The 17,197-nt window shown below is 50.7% G+C and overlaps 1 protein-coding gene across 7 annotated transcripts in view; it reads right to left on the bottom strand.

The window, feature by feature from the left end:
• fam149b1 (family with sequence similarity 149 member B1) overlaps positions 1–17,197 on the bottom strand; it is a 166,323-nt gene that overhangs the window by 17,099 nt on the left and 132,027 nt on the right. For 6 of the 7 annotated variants that reach the window (XM_085970124.1, XM_085970129.1, XM_085970130.1 and 3 more), the window contains 2 exons: positions 11,430–11,550; positions 1,462–1,587 (listed from right to left, as the gene is read on the bottom strand). In XM_085970124.1, the coding sequence (XP_085826250.1) occupies positions 1,462–1,587; positions 11,430–11,550 (247 nt within the window). The remainder of the gene's footprint in view (positions 1–1,461; positions 1,588–11,429; positions 11,551–17,197) is intronic. The other variant, XM_085970128.1, reaches the window with a different exon arrangement.

Here is a 17,197-nt window from a genome sequence, read left to right as displayed (position 1 = left end):
CTACATGCATTAGTGTCTCGAACTCTTATTTGGGCAACAGACCCTGCCTTGCCCTTTTGCCCCGATGCTGTTTCACTCACATATTTTTAACTTATCACACTCCTTGTTTTTCATCGCTCCCACTGCATTATCAGTTATTGTGTTATTATTTCCTAAATTTTTTCTGAACCAGAAAGGGGAAAAATTGGGCTGATTTGCGCCTCTCGTTAGCGCCCCCGGGGGCGCGAATCCTCTAGCGCCCAGGCACGGCACCAGCAACACCTCCCACGAAATTCAGCGGGAGGTTAGCGGTGGTGGTAGCTGGTAGCGCCCCACGGCACTGCGCCAGCGGCGATGACATCATCGCCATGCACAGCGCCCCCTGACCTATCGCTGGATGATATGTCCGACTGGGTCAGGGGGCGTTTTTTCAGCGGCGGCGGTGCTACTTAAAGGGCAGGTGTTGGGAGGCCATTTTTATTTTGGTCGACTGCCAGCACCTGCCCCCTTCCCCTTTTTTATGCGGGGTGCCGGCCGCGATCGGTCAGTTTTCACGGCACCCCGCTCCCTGGTGGTGCGGCAGGGCCCTGGTGCGTGCAGCGCTAGGCCCTTCCCCTTTAATCAGGGGCAGAGGCCTGCAATGATGCGGCGCTATGTGCCAATGCGCGTTGCACGTAGCGCCGCGAACTTCAGTAATAGTGCCCCAAGAAAGAGGTGGAGCGCTTCCAGTCGCACCCCACCTCCTGCTTGGGGCGCTACAAATGAATTGCCGGCGGAGGGGCCCCGGTGACGTTAGCGCCCCAAAAGGGGCACCATCCAATTTTTCCCCCGTAAGTATTTTATTATCTTTAACACTATTGATGATCTGGACTTCGCTCTCATCCCCATTTCTTATCTTTAGGCTCTTTCCACTTTTATTATTATTTCTGCCAGAGCCCTCCCCCTTCTTTACTGGTTTAAAGTTCTTTCTACAGCCCTACTTATCCTTTCAGCTAGAACCTTGGTCCGAGCATGGTTCAGGTGCAGCCCGTACCAGCGGAACAGCTCCTTCCTGACCCAGTATTGGTGCCAGTGTCCCATGAAATGGAACTCCTCTTTGTTACACCACTCCTTCAGCCACGTGTTTACCTTCCGGATATGTCTGTCCCTATGCCAATTAGCACATGGCTTGGGTAATAACCCGGAGATTACTACCCGTGAGGTCCTGCTTTTTAATTTAGCTCCAATCTCCTGGTACTCCCTCAGCAGTACCTCCCCCCTGTTCTTCCCCGTGTCATTGGTACCGACACGGACAACAACTGGATCATCCCCCTCCCTTTCCAAGCTCAGTCTTCAACCACTTGCTCTCCGAGGGCAAACGGGGACAATTCTAGCTTCTCCGCTATTCGATTAGGTAACTTACAGACCAAGGATCCAAGCCGAGACACCTCTCAGCCACCCATTGGTTAAGCTCGTTGAGCCAAATCTTACGTTCCTCCTTACCCGGAATGTGTGTGTGGTTTTGGGCCTGGTAAAGTATTCATGCCCCAGAAATCTGTCTCTTGGCGGCAGATGGCTGGTCTCATCTATAACTGCACTGTGAGCTCGGTTTGAATGCATTCGTATTTTCTATAGGAAAAAAAAAAGTTAGCTGCCTGTTATTAGCAACATTCTCTACTTTCTTCCCTTATGTCTTTTAATTTCTTGGGGTGGAAACTATCAAGTCCTGAAGTCTATTTTAAGTCCCATTATTTTCTCTTTTTAGCTTAATACTGTCTCTTGCCTCGTTTGTTGGAGGTAGACCCTTGGTTAGACCACACTTGGAGCACAGTGTACAGTTCTGGTCTCCGCATTACAAAAAGGATATAAAAGCACTGGAGAAGGTGCAAAAAAGGTTGACAAGGATGACACCAGAACTGCGAGGGTACAACTATCAGGAAAGACTGAACAGGCTGGGGCTCTTTTCTCTAGAAAAGAGAAGGCTGCGGGGTGACCTGATCGATGTCTTTATGAAGGAGTTTGATAGGGTCGATGTGATGTTTCCACTTGTGGGGGGAGTCCAAAACTAGGGGCCATAAACATAAAATAGTCGCTAATAAATCCAATAAGGAATTTAGGAGAAACTTCTTTACCCAGAGAGTGGTGAGAATGCGGAACTTGCTACTACAGGGAGTAGTTGAGAGTAAGTTAGATAAGTACATGAGGGAGAAAGGAATAGAAGGATATGTTGATAGGGTGAGATGAAGTAAGGTAGGAGGAGGCTCGTGTGGAGCATAAACACTGGCACAGATGTTGGGCCGAATGGCCTGTTCCTGTGCTGTAAAATTCTATGTAATTCTATGCTGGGTGGGTGATGTGACTTGCCTGGTGCATGTCTGTTCCTCCTCCTCCAACAAGCAGAGAGTTAGGGTAATTTCCAGTGGGAAAGCCACTGGGGTGTAATGGCAACAGAACTAGTCAAAAGGCTGTAGCACATGATGCGGTGCTGCATGTTTTTCCAGTCCTCAGTGACAACAGGGAACACAAAACACAAAACAGGAAGGAGGATAGCGTCACAGTCTCTGTACTCGTCACTTTAAACTGATTTCTATATGTAGCACAGCGCCCAGGAACTCCGAACACACGCTTAGTTTGGCCGGGTAAACAAACAGCATGAAATGAACAGAAATGACGAGAATTTGAGCGCATGTCATCATGCACTAATTGACAGCCTCTTGCCCATGAATTGGCAGGGGCTTCCTGCTCCATGTCCAATCCTATTGGAAAACTGAAACTGAGGTAAAATGAAAGAATGATCGCACTTTCACTGGTATAGTACCTATTATGTCCTCCAGATATCCCAAAGCGCTTCACAGCCAATTAATTATTGTTGAAAAATAATAAGTGGTACCTAAGCAAATGCAGCAGTCAATTTGTACACAAGGGCCTAGAAATTCAGTATTGCCACGTTTGGGGCGCTACAGCCGGGCGTTCGCTAAATTTAGCGTCGGGCGCAACTTAGTGCCACCTTCGCCGAAATTGAGTTGCATCGCCCCAAGAGGTTGTTGCTGCGCTAAAGCAGGCGGTGCACGACTATCCTAAGGCGCTAAGCCGGTGAGCCGAGGCGCTACCAGCGAGGGCGGGCGCAGCGCAGGTGCGGCGAGTTATAGATTGCAGGCAGACATGCTGGCGCCGGTCAGCTCTTAAAGGGGGAGGGTTGATTTGTTTTGCTGCCACGCCCTGCATCTAGGCCTAGACAGACCTGCTTCAACAACTCAACGCCCAGGACCATGGAGAAGGCCAGGGAGCAAGTGCAGCGCTTTAGTGAGGGTGCCCTGAAGGTTCTGGTTGGCGCAGTGGAGCGCAGGCGCCTTGTCCTCTTCCCTGACAGTGGCAGGAGGCCGCTGCCCAGTGAATACAGAAAAGCTTGGAGGGAGGTGGCGCACAGAGTGACCTCCAGCAGCTTGGTCCTCAGGACACCTGTGCAATGCAGAAAGAAGTTCAACGACCTCACTCGGGTTGTCAGGGTGAGTACCCTTTCCAGTATCCTCTTCATCCCTGCATGTGCACCTCACTTTCTGGCCAAAGGGTCCTGAAAGCCCCAATGCCCAGCCCTCATCCAAGACCTATGGGACTCTCATGAAAATCACATGCACATTCACCACTTTACACACTGTCAGGGCTATTCCACCATGGGAGGCAGTGCAGGCAAGATGAGGGCTTGACACTGTCAGGGCTATTCCACCATGAGAGGCAGTGCAGGCAAGATGAGGGCTTGACACTGTCAGGGCTATTCCACCATGGGAGGCAGTGCAGGCAAGATGAGGGCTTGACACTGTCAGGGCTATTCCACCGTCAGGGCTATTCCACCATGGGAGGCAGTGCAGCCACGATCAGGGCTTCACACTGTACTCCGAGCCCGTCCTCTCTCTTGCAGGGCAAGCTGGCCCACAATCGCAGGCAGCAGCTACGGACCGGGGGAGGCCGTCCTGAATTTAAAGACCTCAACGACCTGGAGCAGCGAGTGGAGCGGATTATGGGAGGCCGGCTGATTGGCCCCGTCGCCACTGGAGATGCCGACCCCGTTCTGGACAGCAATGGTAAGGTCATCACCTTTTTGACCTCTCTCTTTCCACTTGTGCCTCACAGCAGCATCCTTTGCCACTCTCGAACCAATGCAGTGCATTGCAGCACTCATGCCTCCCTCGCTGCCGCCCTGTCCTCACTCTAAAGCAACTCTTGTGCCTCCCTGCTTTCAGATGCTGAATCGCCAGGTGAGGAGGCGGGCCCTCAAGCTGGCACTGAGTGAATTGGAAGGTGAGGAGGAGGAAGAGGAAGCCGGACCATCAGTGCCACCCTCAGCCGAGGCAGCCCATGGCCATGATGGGGACACGTCTTCCCTGGAGGGGCGCAGGGGGGGAAGGGTCTGATGACGGTGAAGCTCCGGGGCCCAGCGGGCTGCAGCAACACGGGAGGGGTAGGGAAGCTCGGCGGCCTTCTCCCCAGAAGGTGAGTTCGGCCTCCAGTCCTGCTACAGTGAGTGCAGAGGAGGTGCGGCTCCTTGGTGAAATGGGTGCCCAGGCTGAGCGCAGGCACATTGAGATCATGGCTGCAGTGGCAAGGATGCCTGACTGCATAGTCACTGGCAAGGACTGTGCAGGAATTCGGGGCAGCACAGGCCAGGAGTCTGCAGGAATTCAGGGCAGCACAGGCCAGGAGTCTGCAGGAGGTCGCTGCATCACAGGCCAGGAGTCAGCAGGAGGTCGCTGCATCACATGCGGCTTCCAGCCAAGTGCTTAGTCGTGCCATGCATTCACTGGCTGGTCTGATGCAGACACAGATCAGGGCCACATGGGCACTAACTGCTGCCACCCTCGCTGGATCGGCCAGGAATCGCCGGGGCCCTTGCCGCGCCGCAGCAGCCCAGCAGTCTGTGCTTCAGCAGATTGCTGCACATGCTTCAGTGCTGGCCCATGCGAGTGCCAGTGTCTCGGCCGACCAGGGAGTGCCTGTGCTCTGTCAGGTTGGCAGCATTCCTGCTGCCAACACTGTCACTCCTCCACTGCAGCTGCCACCACCCGTAGGACAGACTGCTGCCGCCCAAGCAGAGTTGGAGCAGTCAGCAGCCGGGCCCTCTAGGCCCAGAGCTAGTCCAGGCCGTCCCCCAAGGGCATCTGCCGACTCACTATCTGACCCTCAGCAGCCTTCCCCCAGCCTTGCTGCAGCCACTGGGGCCCCATTGAGGAGGAGCTGCAGGGCGGGAAGGGGCCAATCGCGCAAGCGAGGCAGATCACCCTTGCAGGCCAAAAAGTAGGAGGTGTGGCAAAATGTTGAGTTTTTTTATGAAGGCCGAGAATGTTGTGTGACTTTTTTTTATGAAGGCCGAGAATGTTGTGTGACTTTTTTATGAAGGCCGAGGATGTTGTGTTTGCTTTTTATGAAGGCCGAGGATCATGGTCATTTTTGTTTCACTGTTTTGTTCATTTTCTCCAGGTTGTGAAAGCCAGTTATGTGTCTGGCTGTTTTTTGGGGGGGGTTTCTCTGTATTTGTTTGTCATGCGGGAAGGGCACAGAGTTTGTTAAATAAAAAATTGTCTTTATTCAGATTGTCCATGTTTGCACTTTGAACTATTTGTTGCCTTGACCGCCTCAGGGTTTGCGGAGCGGCTCCATTCATGTTCTTTCAATGGCACAAGCCATTCCGAGAAGGGGCCTAGAACCGACTTGTAATAAGCCGCTGACGGACGGCCCTTGCACTTTGTGCCTCTCTCCCGTCTTGGTCGTCCTCCTCCTCATCCTCCTCCTCCTCTGGTGGTCCTCCAATGTCTGCTGGCAGTGGCTGAGTCCTGAGGATAGCCAGGTTGTGCAGCATGCAGCACACTACAACGAAATAGGAGACTCGCTCAGGCGAGTACTGTAGGGCTCCCCCGAAATGGTCCAGACAGCGGAACCGTTGCTTCAGCACGCCGATTGTGTTCTCAATGATGTTCCTGGTCGCTTGATGACTGTCATTGTATCGTTCTTCAGCAGGGGTGGTGGGCGCATGGAGTGGGGTCATCAGCCAGGTGCACAAAGGATAGCCCTTGTCCCAGAGAAGCCAGCCTCCTGGGTGAGCCGGGGCTTCGAAAATGTCTGCCACAGAAGTCTGGCGCAGGATGAAGGCGTCGTGGCTGTTGCCTGGAAAGCGGGCATTCACTGCTAGTATGAGCTGCCTGTGGTCACAAACCAACTGCATGTTCAGCGAATGGTAGCCCTTCCGGTTGCGGTAATCCTCGGCATTCTCTAGAGGCGCCCGCAAAGCCACATGCGTGCAGTCAATGGCGCCCTGGACCATGGGGAAGCCCGCTATTCTTGCAAATCCCATTGCACGCTCTTGCTGCTTGTCCGGTGTCATGGGGAAGGAAATGTACTGACGTCTCCTTCTGAAGAGGGCATTCGTGACCTGGCGGATGCAGCAATGCACCGCGAACTGGGAGATATTGGCAATGTTCCCAGTAGCAGATTGGAAGGAGCCGGTGGCATAGAAGTTCAGAGCCACTGTCACCTTCAATGCCACCGACAGAGACGTCCTGCTCCTCAGCTGAGGCTGCAGATCTCTCTGAAGCAGGTGGCAGATCTCCGTGACCACCTCCCTTCTGAATCGAAGCCTCCGAATGCACTGCTCCTCAGACAGGTTGAGGTAGAAGTGCTGTCGGTATACCCTGGGAGGGTAAGGCCTCCTGTGCCGACGCCCGTTGGCCCTTCTCCGTCTGGCCATGATTGGCGCACTCTCTCGGCGTCTCTGAGCCCTTTCAATGCAATGCAGAAACTCAACGTTTCCACCCATTGCAGCCCCCATTATATGTGGCCACTCAAGGCTATGGCACTGAGAAATAAATCCAACTGCAAAGCTCTGGCCTGAAGCCAGAAGTACCTGTGTGAGCGCTGAGTCAAAGCAGAAAGCTCTCTCCCTTTGTCTCTCTCCAAATCTCTCTCTCTCACACAGGAGTGGAACAAAATGGCTGCCACAAAGAATGCAGGAAGAGTCCCCTTTAAATAGCGTCCCCCAGCCCCACAGCGACTGGGAACCGTTCCACTCAACCAGTCGCTGGGGGCGCCAGGCGCACAGAAGGGCGGCGCCACTGAAGTTCCGGTTCGGGGCGCACCAAGGGCGTTGCACCATGAAATGACGTCAGGATCTGCGCGCGCTGCTGAGCGGGCGCTGCGGTTTTGCGCCGCCGCTAATTCTTGACTCAAGTTCGCAAGAGGCGCAGATCGCGCCGCGCCCGGGCGCTAGCCGCTTCGCGCCCCACTTCTCGCCCTCTTAAGGCGCTAGCGGCTGGCGCTAACAACTGAATTTCTAGGCCAAGGTCCCACACACTTCAATAAGTTAAATGATCAGTTAATCTGTGTTGGTGGTGCGACTGAGGAAGGAATGTTGGTTAGCACACTGGGAGAACTCCCAGCTCTTCTTCAAAAATTGCTGTGGCATCTTTTACATCCTCGTTTAATATCTTAACTGAAACGACACCTCCAACAGTCCTGCACACCCTCAGTCCTGCACTGGAGTCAGCCTGGATTACATGCCCAAATCCTAGAGTGGGGCTTGAACCCACTGTCTCCTGACTCAGCAGTGAAAGCGCTGCCACTGAGCCAAGCTGCCCCTTACTGATCCCCACTCAATTTTCCAATTGGGAACACCCACTTCATGGCCAACAAAAGGGCATTCCCAATCCAAAAACCTCGGCTAGTGATTGTTGACCGGCTTCGTGACTGAATAGGGCCTCACAGCTGAACCCAGATCATCTACACCTAATGTCCAAGCACGTGCACTTTCTATAATATAAACAGAAGATGCTGGAAATACTCAGCACGTCAGGAGGCGTCTGTGGAGAGAGAAACAGAGCTAACGTTTCAGGTCTGTGACCCTTCATCAAAACTGGAAAAGGTTCGAGATGTAACAGGTTTTAATCAAGTACAGAGGCAGGGAAAGGGGGAGGAAAGAACACAAGGGAAGGTCTGTGATAGGGTGGAAGGCAGGAGAGATTAATTGACAAAAGGGATGATGGTGCAAAAGGGGATGGTAATGGAACAAATAAAGAAACAAAAGATGGGTCTCAAGGAGCTGTAAATGGGAACAGCAGAACCATTACCAGCACCTGCTGTCCAAAAAAATGGGAGGAGTGGGGAGGATCTGAAATTGTTGAACTCAATGTTGAGTCCGGAAGGCCATAAAGTACCTAATTGAAGGATGAGGTGCTGTTCCTTGAGCTTCACTGGAACTATGTAGGAGGCCGAGGATAGAGGTCAGAGTGGAAGTAGGGCGGAGAATTAAAATGGCAAGCGACTAGAAGCTCATTATCACGTTTGCAGACTGAACACAGGTGTTCAGCAAAGCAGTCACCCAATCTGCGTTTGGTCTCCCAATGTAGGAGGAGGCCACACCGTGAGCAGCGAATACAGTACACTAAACTGAAAGAAATACGAGTAAATCACTGTTTCACCTGGAAGGAGCGTTTGGGGCCCTGGACGGTGGGAAGGGAGGAGGTGAAAGTTTGTAACTTTGTATAAATGCATTTTCTAACTGGGGAAGAGGGTCAAACAGGGACCCTCCTCAGCCTGGAGCATGAAGACCAATTACAGCATCAGTATTTCTAGAATTTTCTGTTTTTATTACAGCATCCCACATGTTGGAAACTTAGTACAGACCAGGAACTGGTCTACTACCTGGGGCTTCCTGGTCTGTTGGCTGAGCTGTACACCAGGCAGTACCATTACCTTCTAAGCTAATCGGGGCGCTGTGCCCTTTCTTTTAATAAGTAAATGCAAAATCTGAACTGTACCTATTCTTCAATCATACATTTTTAATTTCAAATTTCAGGCACGATGGGCCGAATGGCCTCCTTCTATGCTGTACGATTCTAAATAGAATATCAAGTGCAGTTCTTTATTCTCCTGAGACTGACCTTGTCCCAGCCCCAGTGATCAGGAAACTGGACACCTGCATCATAGAAACATAGAAGATAGGAGCAGGAGTAGGCCATTCGGCCCTTCGAGCCTGCTCTGCCATTCAATGAGATCATGGCTGATCATCCAAATTCAATACCCGGCCCCTGCCTTCTCCCCATATCCCTTGATCCCTTTAGCCTCAAGAAATATATCCAACTCTTTCTTGAATATATTTAATGAACTGGCCTCCACCGCCCTCTGTGGCAGAGAATTCCACAGGTTCACCACTCTCTGGGTGAAGAAATTCCTCCTCATTTCAGTCCTAAATGGCTTACCCCTTTATCCTTAGACTATGACCCCTGGTTCTGGACTCCCCGGCCATCAGAAACATCCTTCCTGCATCTAGTCTGTCCAGACCTGACAGAATTTTATAGGTTTCGATGAGATCCCCTCTCAATCTTCTAAACTCCAGTGAGTATAAGCCCAATCGACACAATCTCTCCTCATACGTCATACATTAATATTTCTGGCCCAATAGCAGTAAATAATAAACTTTAGAAAATATTGCAATTAAGGAATATAGGCCTAGAAATTCAGTTGCGTTTGCGCCCAATTAGGGGCGAAAGAGTGGGTTGCGCCGGAAGTTGCGTCGCGCCCGAAATTAGGTGGGCCCTAACATCGGCGTTAGCCGGTAGCGCTGCGCCGGCACCGATGACGTCATCGGTGTGCGCAGTGCCCCGGTACCGCCCGAAACCACGCCGATCCCCATCTTCAGTAGCGGCCGCCTCTTCCGTGGCGGGCGCTAACAACATCGGGAGACCGGGTCCTTACTGCAGCCTTAGCGGCGCAAGTTAAGGTGGAGGTGCGGGGCGGCCGCTTTTTCGGCGGCCGCCTGCCCGCACCTCCTTCCCCGGCCTCCTCCACCCCCCCCCCCCCCGGCGGCATTGCCGGCTGGTTTCCGTGGAGCCCGGCACTTCTCCGTTGTGCCGGGCTCTTTTGCCGGCACTTGCAATCGGGGCTCCGGCCGTTGCAGGCACCTCCCCCTTAAGAGAAGGGGGAGGCCTGCAGTACAGCAGCCTGCCGCACCGCATCGGGTGGCACAGCGGGACCGGGAGCGCTGAAATTCACTTTCAGTGCCCCAAGCGGGGCGGACACACCCTGTACCAGCGCCCGGTTCCGCTTTGGGGCGCTGAAAGTGAATATGGGGCGGGCACAACTGGCTCCGCGGCGGGCACAAAATTTTCGGCGCAAACGTGCTGGCGGGGCTATACCCAATTTCTAGTCCATACAGTATTATGTTTCCAAATTGTCTAACTCTGCTTAACACTTCAAATCAGGAATGCATAAAATAGTAGCCGATTATCAACAGGAGCGAGCAGGACAGTTTCAGATTATCAATAGATTATCAATAGATTGTATGCAGGATAGTTTCAGATTATCAATAGATTGTATGCAGGATAGTTTCAGATTATCAATCGATTGTATGCAGGATAGTTTCAGATTATCAATCGATTGTATGCAGGATAGTTTCAGATTATCAATAGATTATCAATAGATTGTATGCAGGATAGTTTCAGATTATCAATAGATTGTATGCAAGATAGTTTCAGATTATCAACAGATTGTATGCAGGATAGTTTCAGATTATCAATCGATTGTATGCAGGATAGTTTCAGATTATCAATAGATTATCAATAGATTGTATGCAGGATAGTTTCAGATTATCAATAGATTGTATGCAGGATAGTTTCAGATTGTCAACAGATTGTATGCAGGATAGTTTCAGGTTGTCAATAGATTGTATGCAGGATAGTTTCAGGTTATCAATAGATTGTATGCAGGATAGTTTCAGATTATCAATAGATTGTATGCAGGATAGTTTCAGATTATCAATCGATTGTATGCAGGATAGTTTCAGATTATCAATCGATTGTATGCAGGATAGTTTCAGATTATCAATAGATTATCAATAGATTGTATGCAGGATAGTTTCAGATTGTCAACAGATTGTATGCAGGATAGTTTCAGGTTATCAATAGATTGTATGCAGTATAGTTTCAGATTATCAATAGATTGTATGCAGGATAGTTTCAGATTATCAATAGATTGTATGCAGGATAGTTTCAGATTATCAATCGATTATCAATAGATTGTATGCAGGATAGTTTCAGATTATCAATCGATTGTATGCAGGATAGTTTCAGATTATCAATCGATTGTATGCAGGATAGTTTCAGATTATCAATCGATTGTATGCAGGATAGTTTCAGGTTATCAATCGATTGTATGCAGGATAGTTTCAGATTATCAATCGATTGTATGCAGGATAGTTTCAGATTATCAATCGATTGTATGCAGGATAGTTTCAGGTTATCAATCGATTGTATGCAGGATAGTTTCAGATTATCAATCGATTGTATGCAGGATAGTTTCAGGTTATCAATCGATTGTATGCAGGATAGTTTCAGGTTATATGATAGTTGCAGAGAGGGATGACATGACTCGGTGACACATGGTGTGGCAGTAACTGAAGCAGGTTACAGCTGGGGAAGTTCCTCAAGTACCTGTGGTCGAGCAGTTAACTTTGCAGCTGAAGGATCGATATCAGCACTGCCGATCGGTGGAAGCAGGGCGTTGTGTCGGAGAGGCAGGGTTGGGGCAGAGAGGCGATCACTTGCTGTCTGCCTATAATCCAAAAGAAAAAAAACATTAATTTGATTCCTTGAGCTTCCTAAATGGCAAGACTGCTACCACTGAGCCAAGCACGACTGAGACTCGCATTTCTGGTCCATATAGCATAGTATGGACAGTGAACACTCCCAGGTTTAGTATGGCATGAATGAAAAGATAAAGCTGCCTCCACATTGGCTCAAAATGACTTAACCCCAAATCTCCAAAGAGAATCCTCTTGCATGAATTTTTCCTCTGGTAAAAACCAGCCATCTTGAGTTATGCCAATGAATGATGCTTTGTGCCAAATTATTGGGCAGTTTTGTGCAAAGGACTCATGCTGCAATGATACTGCCTCAAACACCTATTACACAGCAGCTGTACTGGAGACAGGGAGAAGACTTTCACTCCATCAGTTCAACCTGGATTCGAACCTGGGCCAGAAGTGAAAAGGATAACATGCCAACAACTCTCGCCCAGTCCGAGAGTATTTCTATTTTTTAACAGGGTACCTGTTAAAGGTAACTGACAAGAGGTCTGAGCTTATAGTTGATTAGAAAATACAGTTTTATGTTGTATTGCTAGGGCCATTGAGTATAAACTAAGACTACGCTACTTAAGCCATATAAAACTTATTGGGCTCGATTTTGCCAGGCGCGAGGTGGTAAAATCGCAAAAAATGGCGTGCGGGCCTGATCCCGCTTCCATGCAATTTTCCCACATGCGAGTTTCTGACCCCGTTTCCATCCCGCCTCCAAGAGGCAGGATAGGCCCTTAAGAACCACTTAATTGCCTCTATAATCCCACTTTGAGAGGCCTTTCAATTTCCCCACTTTTCCCACGTGCTACACGCCTCCTCCGGAACACGCCAGTGAATCCTGGCGGCATCACAAGTGGATTGCTTACTAACTGTTCCAGTAAACTGTCCTGAATACACTCAAGATATTCTCTAATGATGATTGGTGAAAACTCCTTTTTAATGGTGATGCCACCAGGATTTCACCAATCATCATTTGCAGGTGGCAGAACTTTGTTGTCTCAGGTCTGGGGGAACTTTTAGCAGGCCTACTCATTGTTGTGGAAGTTTGGAGCCTGACACCCATCTCCAGTGTGACCTCCTGGGAAACCCCTCTCCCCATCTTGAATGAGCGCTTCCTCAACTGAGGTATATACCAGAAGAATGGGAACTATTTATTTCCTTTCCTCCTGGACATCAGATTCGGACGAAGACCAGCCGCGGCAGCAGCAGAACCCTGACCAACAGCAGCACCAACTGCAGGAACAACAGCAGGAGCTCCAAGCTGTTGCTCACCCACCTGAAGCTGCACAGGCCAGAAGGCGCCAGTGCATGGAAGCACGTCGGCGCAGGAGATACCCCAAAACAGGGTCTACAGAGGATCAGCTACCTCAACATGACTTAGCAGCAGTGCCAAAGGAGGCTCCGACTTTTGCGAGAGGTAGTGGGTGACATCTGCGCAATGCTGCAGCAAGACCTGGAGCCCAGAGGAACAGGTGGACACCCCTTACCAGTGGCCGTCAAAGTCACCACCGCACTCAACTTTTTTGCTTCAGGCTCATTCCAGGGATCAGCAGCAGACATCAGCAGCGTCTCCCAGGCAGCCGCACACACTTACATCACGCAGGTAACCGATGCCCTCTTTGCCATCGCGCATAATTACATCAATTTCTCCAAGGATCAAGCCGGTGTAACTGCGCGTGCGGTTGGGTTTGACAATCTGGCAGGCTTTCCAAGGGTGCAGGGCGTCGTTGACTGCACACATGTGGCCCTTAAGGCACCCCATCGCAATCCAGGTATGTCTGTCAATCGCAAGGGCTTCCACTCCCTCAACATACAGCTGGTGTGTGACCACAAGGAGGAAATTTTGCATGTTTGCGCCAATTACCCTGGCAGTTGCCACGACTCCTTCATCCTGCGCCAGTCTAGTGTGCCTCCGCTCTTCAGTCTGCCAGACCAACTTTTCGGATTGCTATTTGGAGACAAGGGCTAATGACGCCGTTGAGGAGCCCATCCACCGAAGCTGAGGAGCTCTACAACTCCAGCCACATTTCCACCAGATCCATAATCGAGCAAACCATCGGCTTGCTGAAGATGCGCTTCAGATGCCTTGATAGATCAGGTGGAGCCCTGCAGTACTCTGCAGCCAGGGTCTCCAGAATGGTTGTGGTTTGCTGTGCACTTCACAACATGGCACAGCATCGTGGCTTGCAGATGTCCGAGGAACAAGTGGCTCATCACATAGCCTCCTCAGATGAGGAGGAGGAGGAGGAGGAGAGCGACAACGAACAGCTTGCAGAGGCGTATCAACCAGCGGCAGCAGCACGCGAGCACATTGCTGCCCGGGATGCAAGGCATGCACTCATCTTGGCCAGATTTGCTTAGCCTGCACAATCAAACACTTTTGCCTCGCACCTTCTTATCAAACCATCGACAATGGCCAAGAACCTGCGGATTCCTATCACTCTGACCACCATACTGACAATTGCAAGTCATCCTAAGCCCTCAATGTGGAAGTCCCATTAGCGAAATGACACACGCCACAACTGCAATAGTTTGCCATCAGAATTTTTAATGACAATAACCAACTGATGGCTTTTCAAAATTTAACATAACATTACACCCAAGTGACTACTTGTGCAGTATCTTCCTCTTATGCGTGCTCCTACGTGGTGTTTCCCCATGTGGCTTCAGCAGATGTGGAGGCCCCTTGCTCACTTTCTTGCTGCTCCTGTCTCGACACCTTTGGCGGGCGTCCTCTGGGGTTGCGAACCTGTGAGGGCTCGGCAACAGTCTGCTGCTCCTGCGGCTGTGCAGGGGTTGAGATGCCGATCTCAGTTGGGTGGAGACTCTGGTGGGGCTCTGACCGAGGGCTGTGCAGTGACATGGTTGTGTGAGCGCTTGGAGAGGAGCCCCCACTTCCTTGTTGTCTGCCACCAACATCCCTCTTATGGGTCAGCCCCACTTCAGGGCTAGCAAGTGGCTTGACAGCACCTTGCTGCACTTCAGGGGGCCATGAGGACCCGTTTCTGTACTGGAAGCCCTACTCCCGAGGACTTGCCTGAAGGTCTGGTTTGTTTGCTCAATAGCTGACCATCACTCCTCAAGAGAGGTCAGTCTATTCTGAACAATTACCATGTTTTCCATACCCTGGCGACTAAGCTCCTCCATGGACGTAGCCATCCTCTCCTCTACGGTAGCCAGCCTTACCATGGAGGTAGCCATCCTTTCCACCGAGGTTGCCATCCTTTCCGTGGTGATGCGTTCATGCGCCAATGCCTCCACAAAGGCTCTGCTCATGTTAGCGATGGACTCCTCCATTCGCTCCACACTCGCAGCGACCCTGGAGACAAAACCTGCCAGAGACTCCTGCACCTGTTCCTGGAGTTCCAGCGCCGCTGTTCTTCTGGATGGACCCAGAGGCAGAGGGTCGACATGCAGCTAAGCCGAGATGGGAGTGTCCTGCGCCCTCCGACGAGGACTCTCCACTGCTGTCCCTGTCTCCACCATCTGCTGATGCTCACTTGTGAACTGTGATACACCAGGTGACAACTCTACTCTATGTCCCGAAGGTCCCACCGAGGTGCGAGTGTCTGCGCTGGTGATGTGTGTGCTTAATTCTGCTGACGCTGCGCCCTCAGAGGTTGCAGCTTCCTCTGAGGAGTCTGGAAGCTCAGCCTCTTCCTCCTGGACAGTGGGGATGGGGGCTGTCGATGGTCCTGTGGGGGAGTAAAGAAAAGAGTTAGAGATGTGAGGTCAAGGTTACATGCACATTGAATAGTGCAGATGACCATAAGTCAATCTGTTAGAGCATCAGATTCATTATCAGTCACTCATGCAGTGTCAATGAGAGAGGTGCCAAACTATTCTGTCACCAGCTTGCTGTGATGCGCCCGCCTGTCCGCCCCCCACTTGGGAATCCTCCTCAATCCCGGCAATTTCCAGGGCCGCCTCCTCCGAGGTGGTGAGCTGGGCTACTGAGGGTGGCCCTCCCCCTGTCCTCGCTCTTTCCCTCTTATTGTGGGCTCTCTTTTCCTGCAATGAGGGACACAAGTGGAGTTTGAGTGAGAATAAAGGAGTGAGTGTAGAGAATCCATAGCATAGATGCTTAGAAGGAGACAAAGGGCCCTCCCTGTGTGTTGTAAGTTGTCAATGCATCAGTGATAGAGAGTGTGAGGACTGCATGGTCGAATAGTTAAGTGAATGTGACCATAGAGAGAGAGGGAATGGGTAAGGGTGCAGGGATGTAAGTGTCAAGTGGGATGTGGAGGAAGAGGTTGGTAAAGCAGAGTTCTGGTGAGGAGAGACAATGGGGATCAGATTGAGGGTGATGGGAAAGTCATACTCACTTTTCTTGTGCACAGAAGGTCATGAAACCGCTTCCTGCACTGCAGCCAGGTTCTGCGGCACATAGACATAGAGTTGACCTCCTGGGCCACTTGCATCCACACAGCTTTCGTCTGCTGGGGAGGCTTCTTCCTCACTGAGGAAGGGAAGAACACCTCCTTATTTGCTCTTGCTCCCTCCACTAGAGCTTGCAGGGCGGCGTCATCGAACCGTGGAGCACACTTTGGCCTACTGCTGGACATAGTTGCTGAATGAAGCGATCACAGCAATGGGCATAAAGTTTGCAGTCTCCAGAAGAGGCAAGGCTGCTTGCAGGCCTTAAATCCAGCAGCATTGATGACGTCATCGGAGGCAACTTTTAGGATGGAAAGACTCATTGGGCCAGGGGTTCCCACACGCTGGAAATCAAGTGCCCAATTAGGGGAAAATCGCACTTTTTTCCCACATCACACTGGAGTCGGGTTCAGGACTCGAAAAACCTGACACGCCCCCAGCCCGCCCCAATTGCAAAATCGAGCCCATTGTGTCCAGTTTTCTTTCCCCCACTTGTTAAAGGACAAGTCTTTGGGGAGGAAACAAACAAGATGATGCTAAATTTTAGTGCTTTCAGTTGTGAGGATAGGCTCCAAGATTACTCTGGAGAAATGTAGGCTCCGTATGCACATGGTTGAAGTTTTTTAAATGATGGGGAATTGATAGTCAGATGATCTGGTCATTATCACATTGCTGTTTGTGGGAGCTTGCTGTGTGCAAATTGGCTGCCGCGTTTCCTACATTACAACAGTGACTACACTTCAAAAAGTACTTCATTGGCTGTAAAGCTCTTTGGGACATACAGTTGTCGTGAAAGGCGCTATATAAATGCAAGTCTTAGTCACGTAAGCTGTATAGATGGTTAACAATTGTCTGGGTAGCATTACACTGGCACTAAACTGAGGCAACAGAGGCCAGGGGTGTGGGAAGGAGAGAACATAACAGATTCACCCTCTGGCTACCCCAAAGCACTGTGACCATATTATTACCCGAGCCATGTGCAAATTGGCATAGGGACAAACCCATCAGGAAGGTAAACATGTGGCTGAAGGATTGGAGCAGGAAAGAGGGGTTCCATCTCATGGGACACTGGCACCAGTACAGGAAGGAGCTGTACCGCTGGGATGGGCTGCACCTGAACCAGGCTGGGATCAAGGTCCTAGCTTAAAGTTTAAATAGGGCTGTAGAAAAATGGGAAACTTTAATTTTTACACAGATTGGGAAAAGCAGAACAGCTCGAGTCCCAAAGGTAGCGAATATCTTCAG

This window comes from Somniosus microcephalus, chromosome 29 (assembly GCF_052327205.1).
Source record: "Somniosus microcephalus isolate GS21.2 chromosome 29, FLI_Smic_1.0, whole genome shotgun sequence".
NCBI lineage: Eukaryota > Metazoa > Chordata > Chondrichthyes > Squaliformes > Somniosidae > Somniosus > Somniosus microcephalus.
This window is presented reverse-complemented; position numbering and strand designations above follow the sequence as displayed.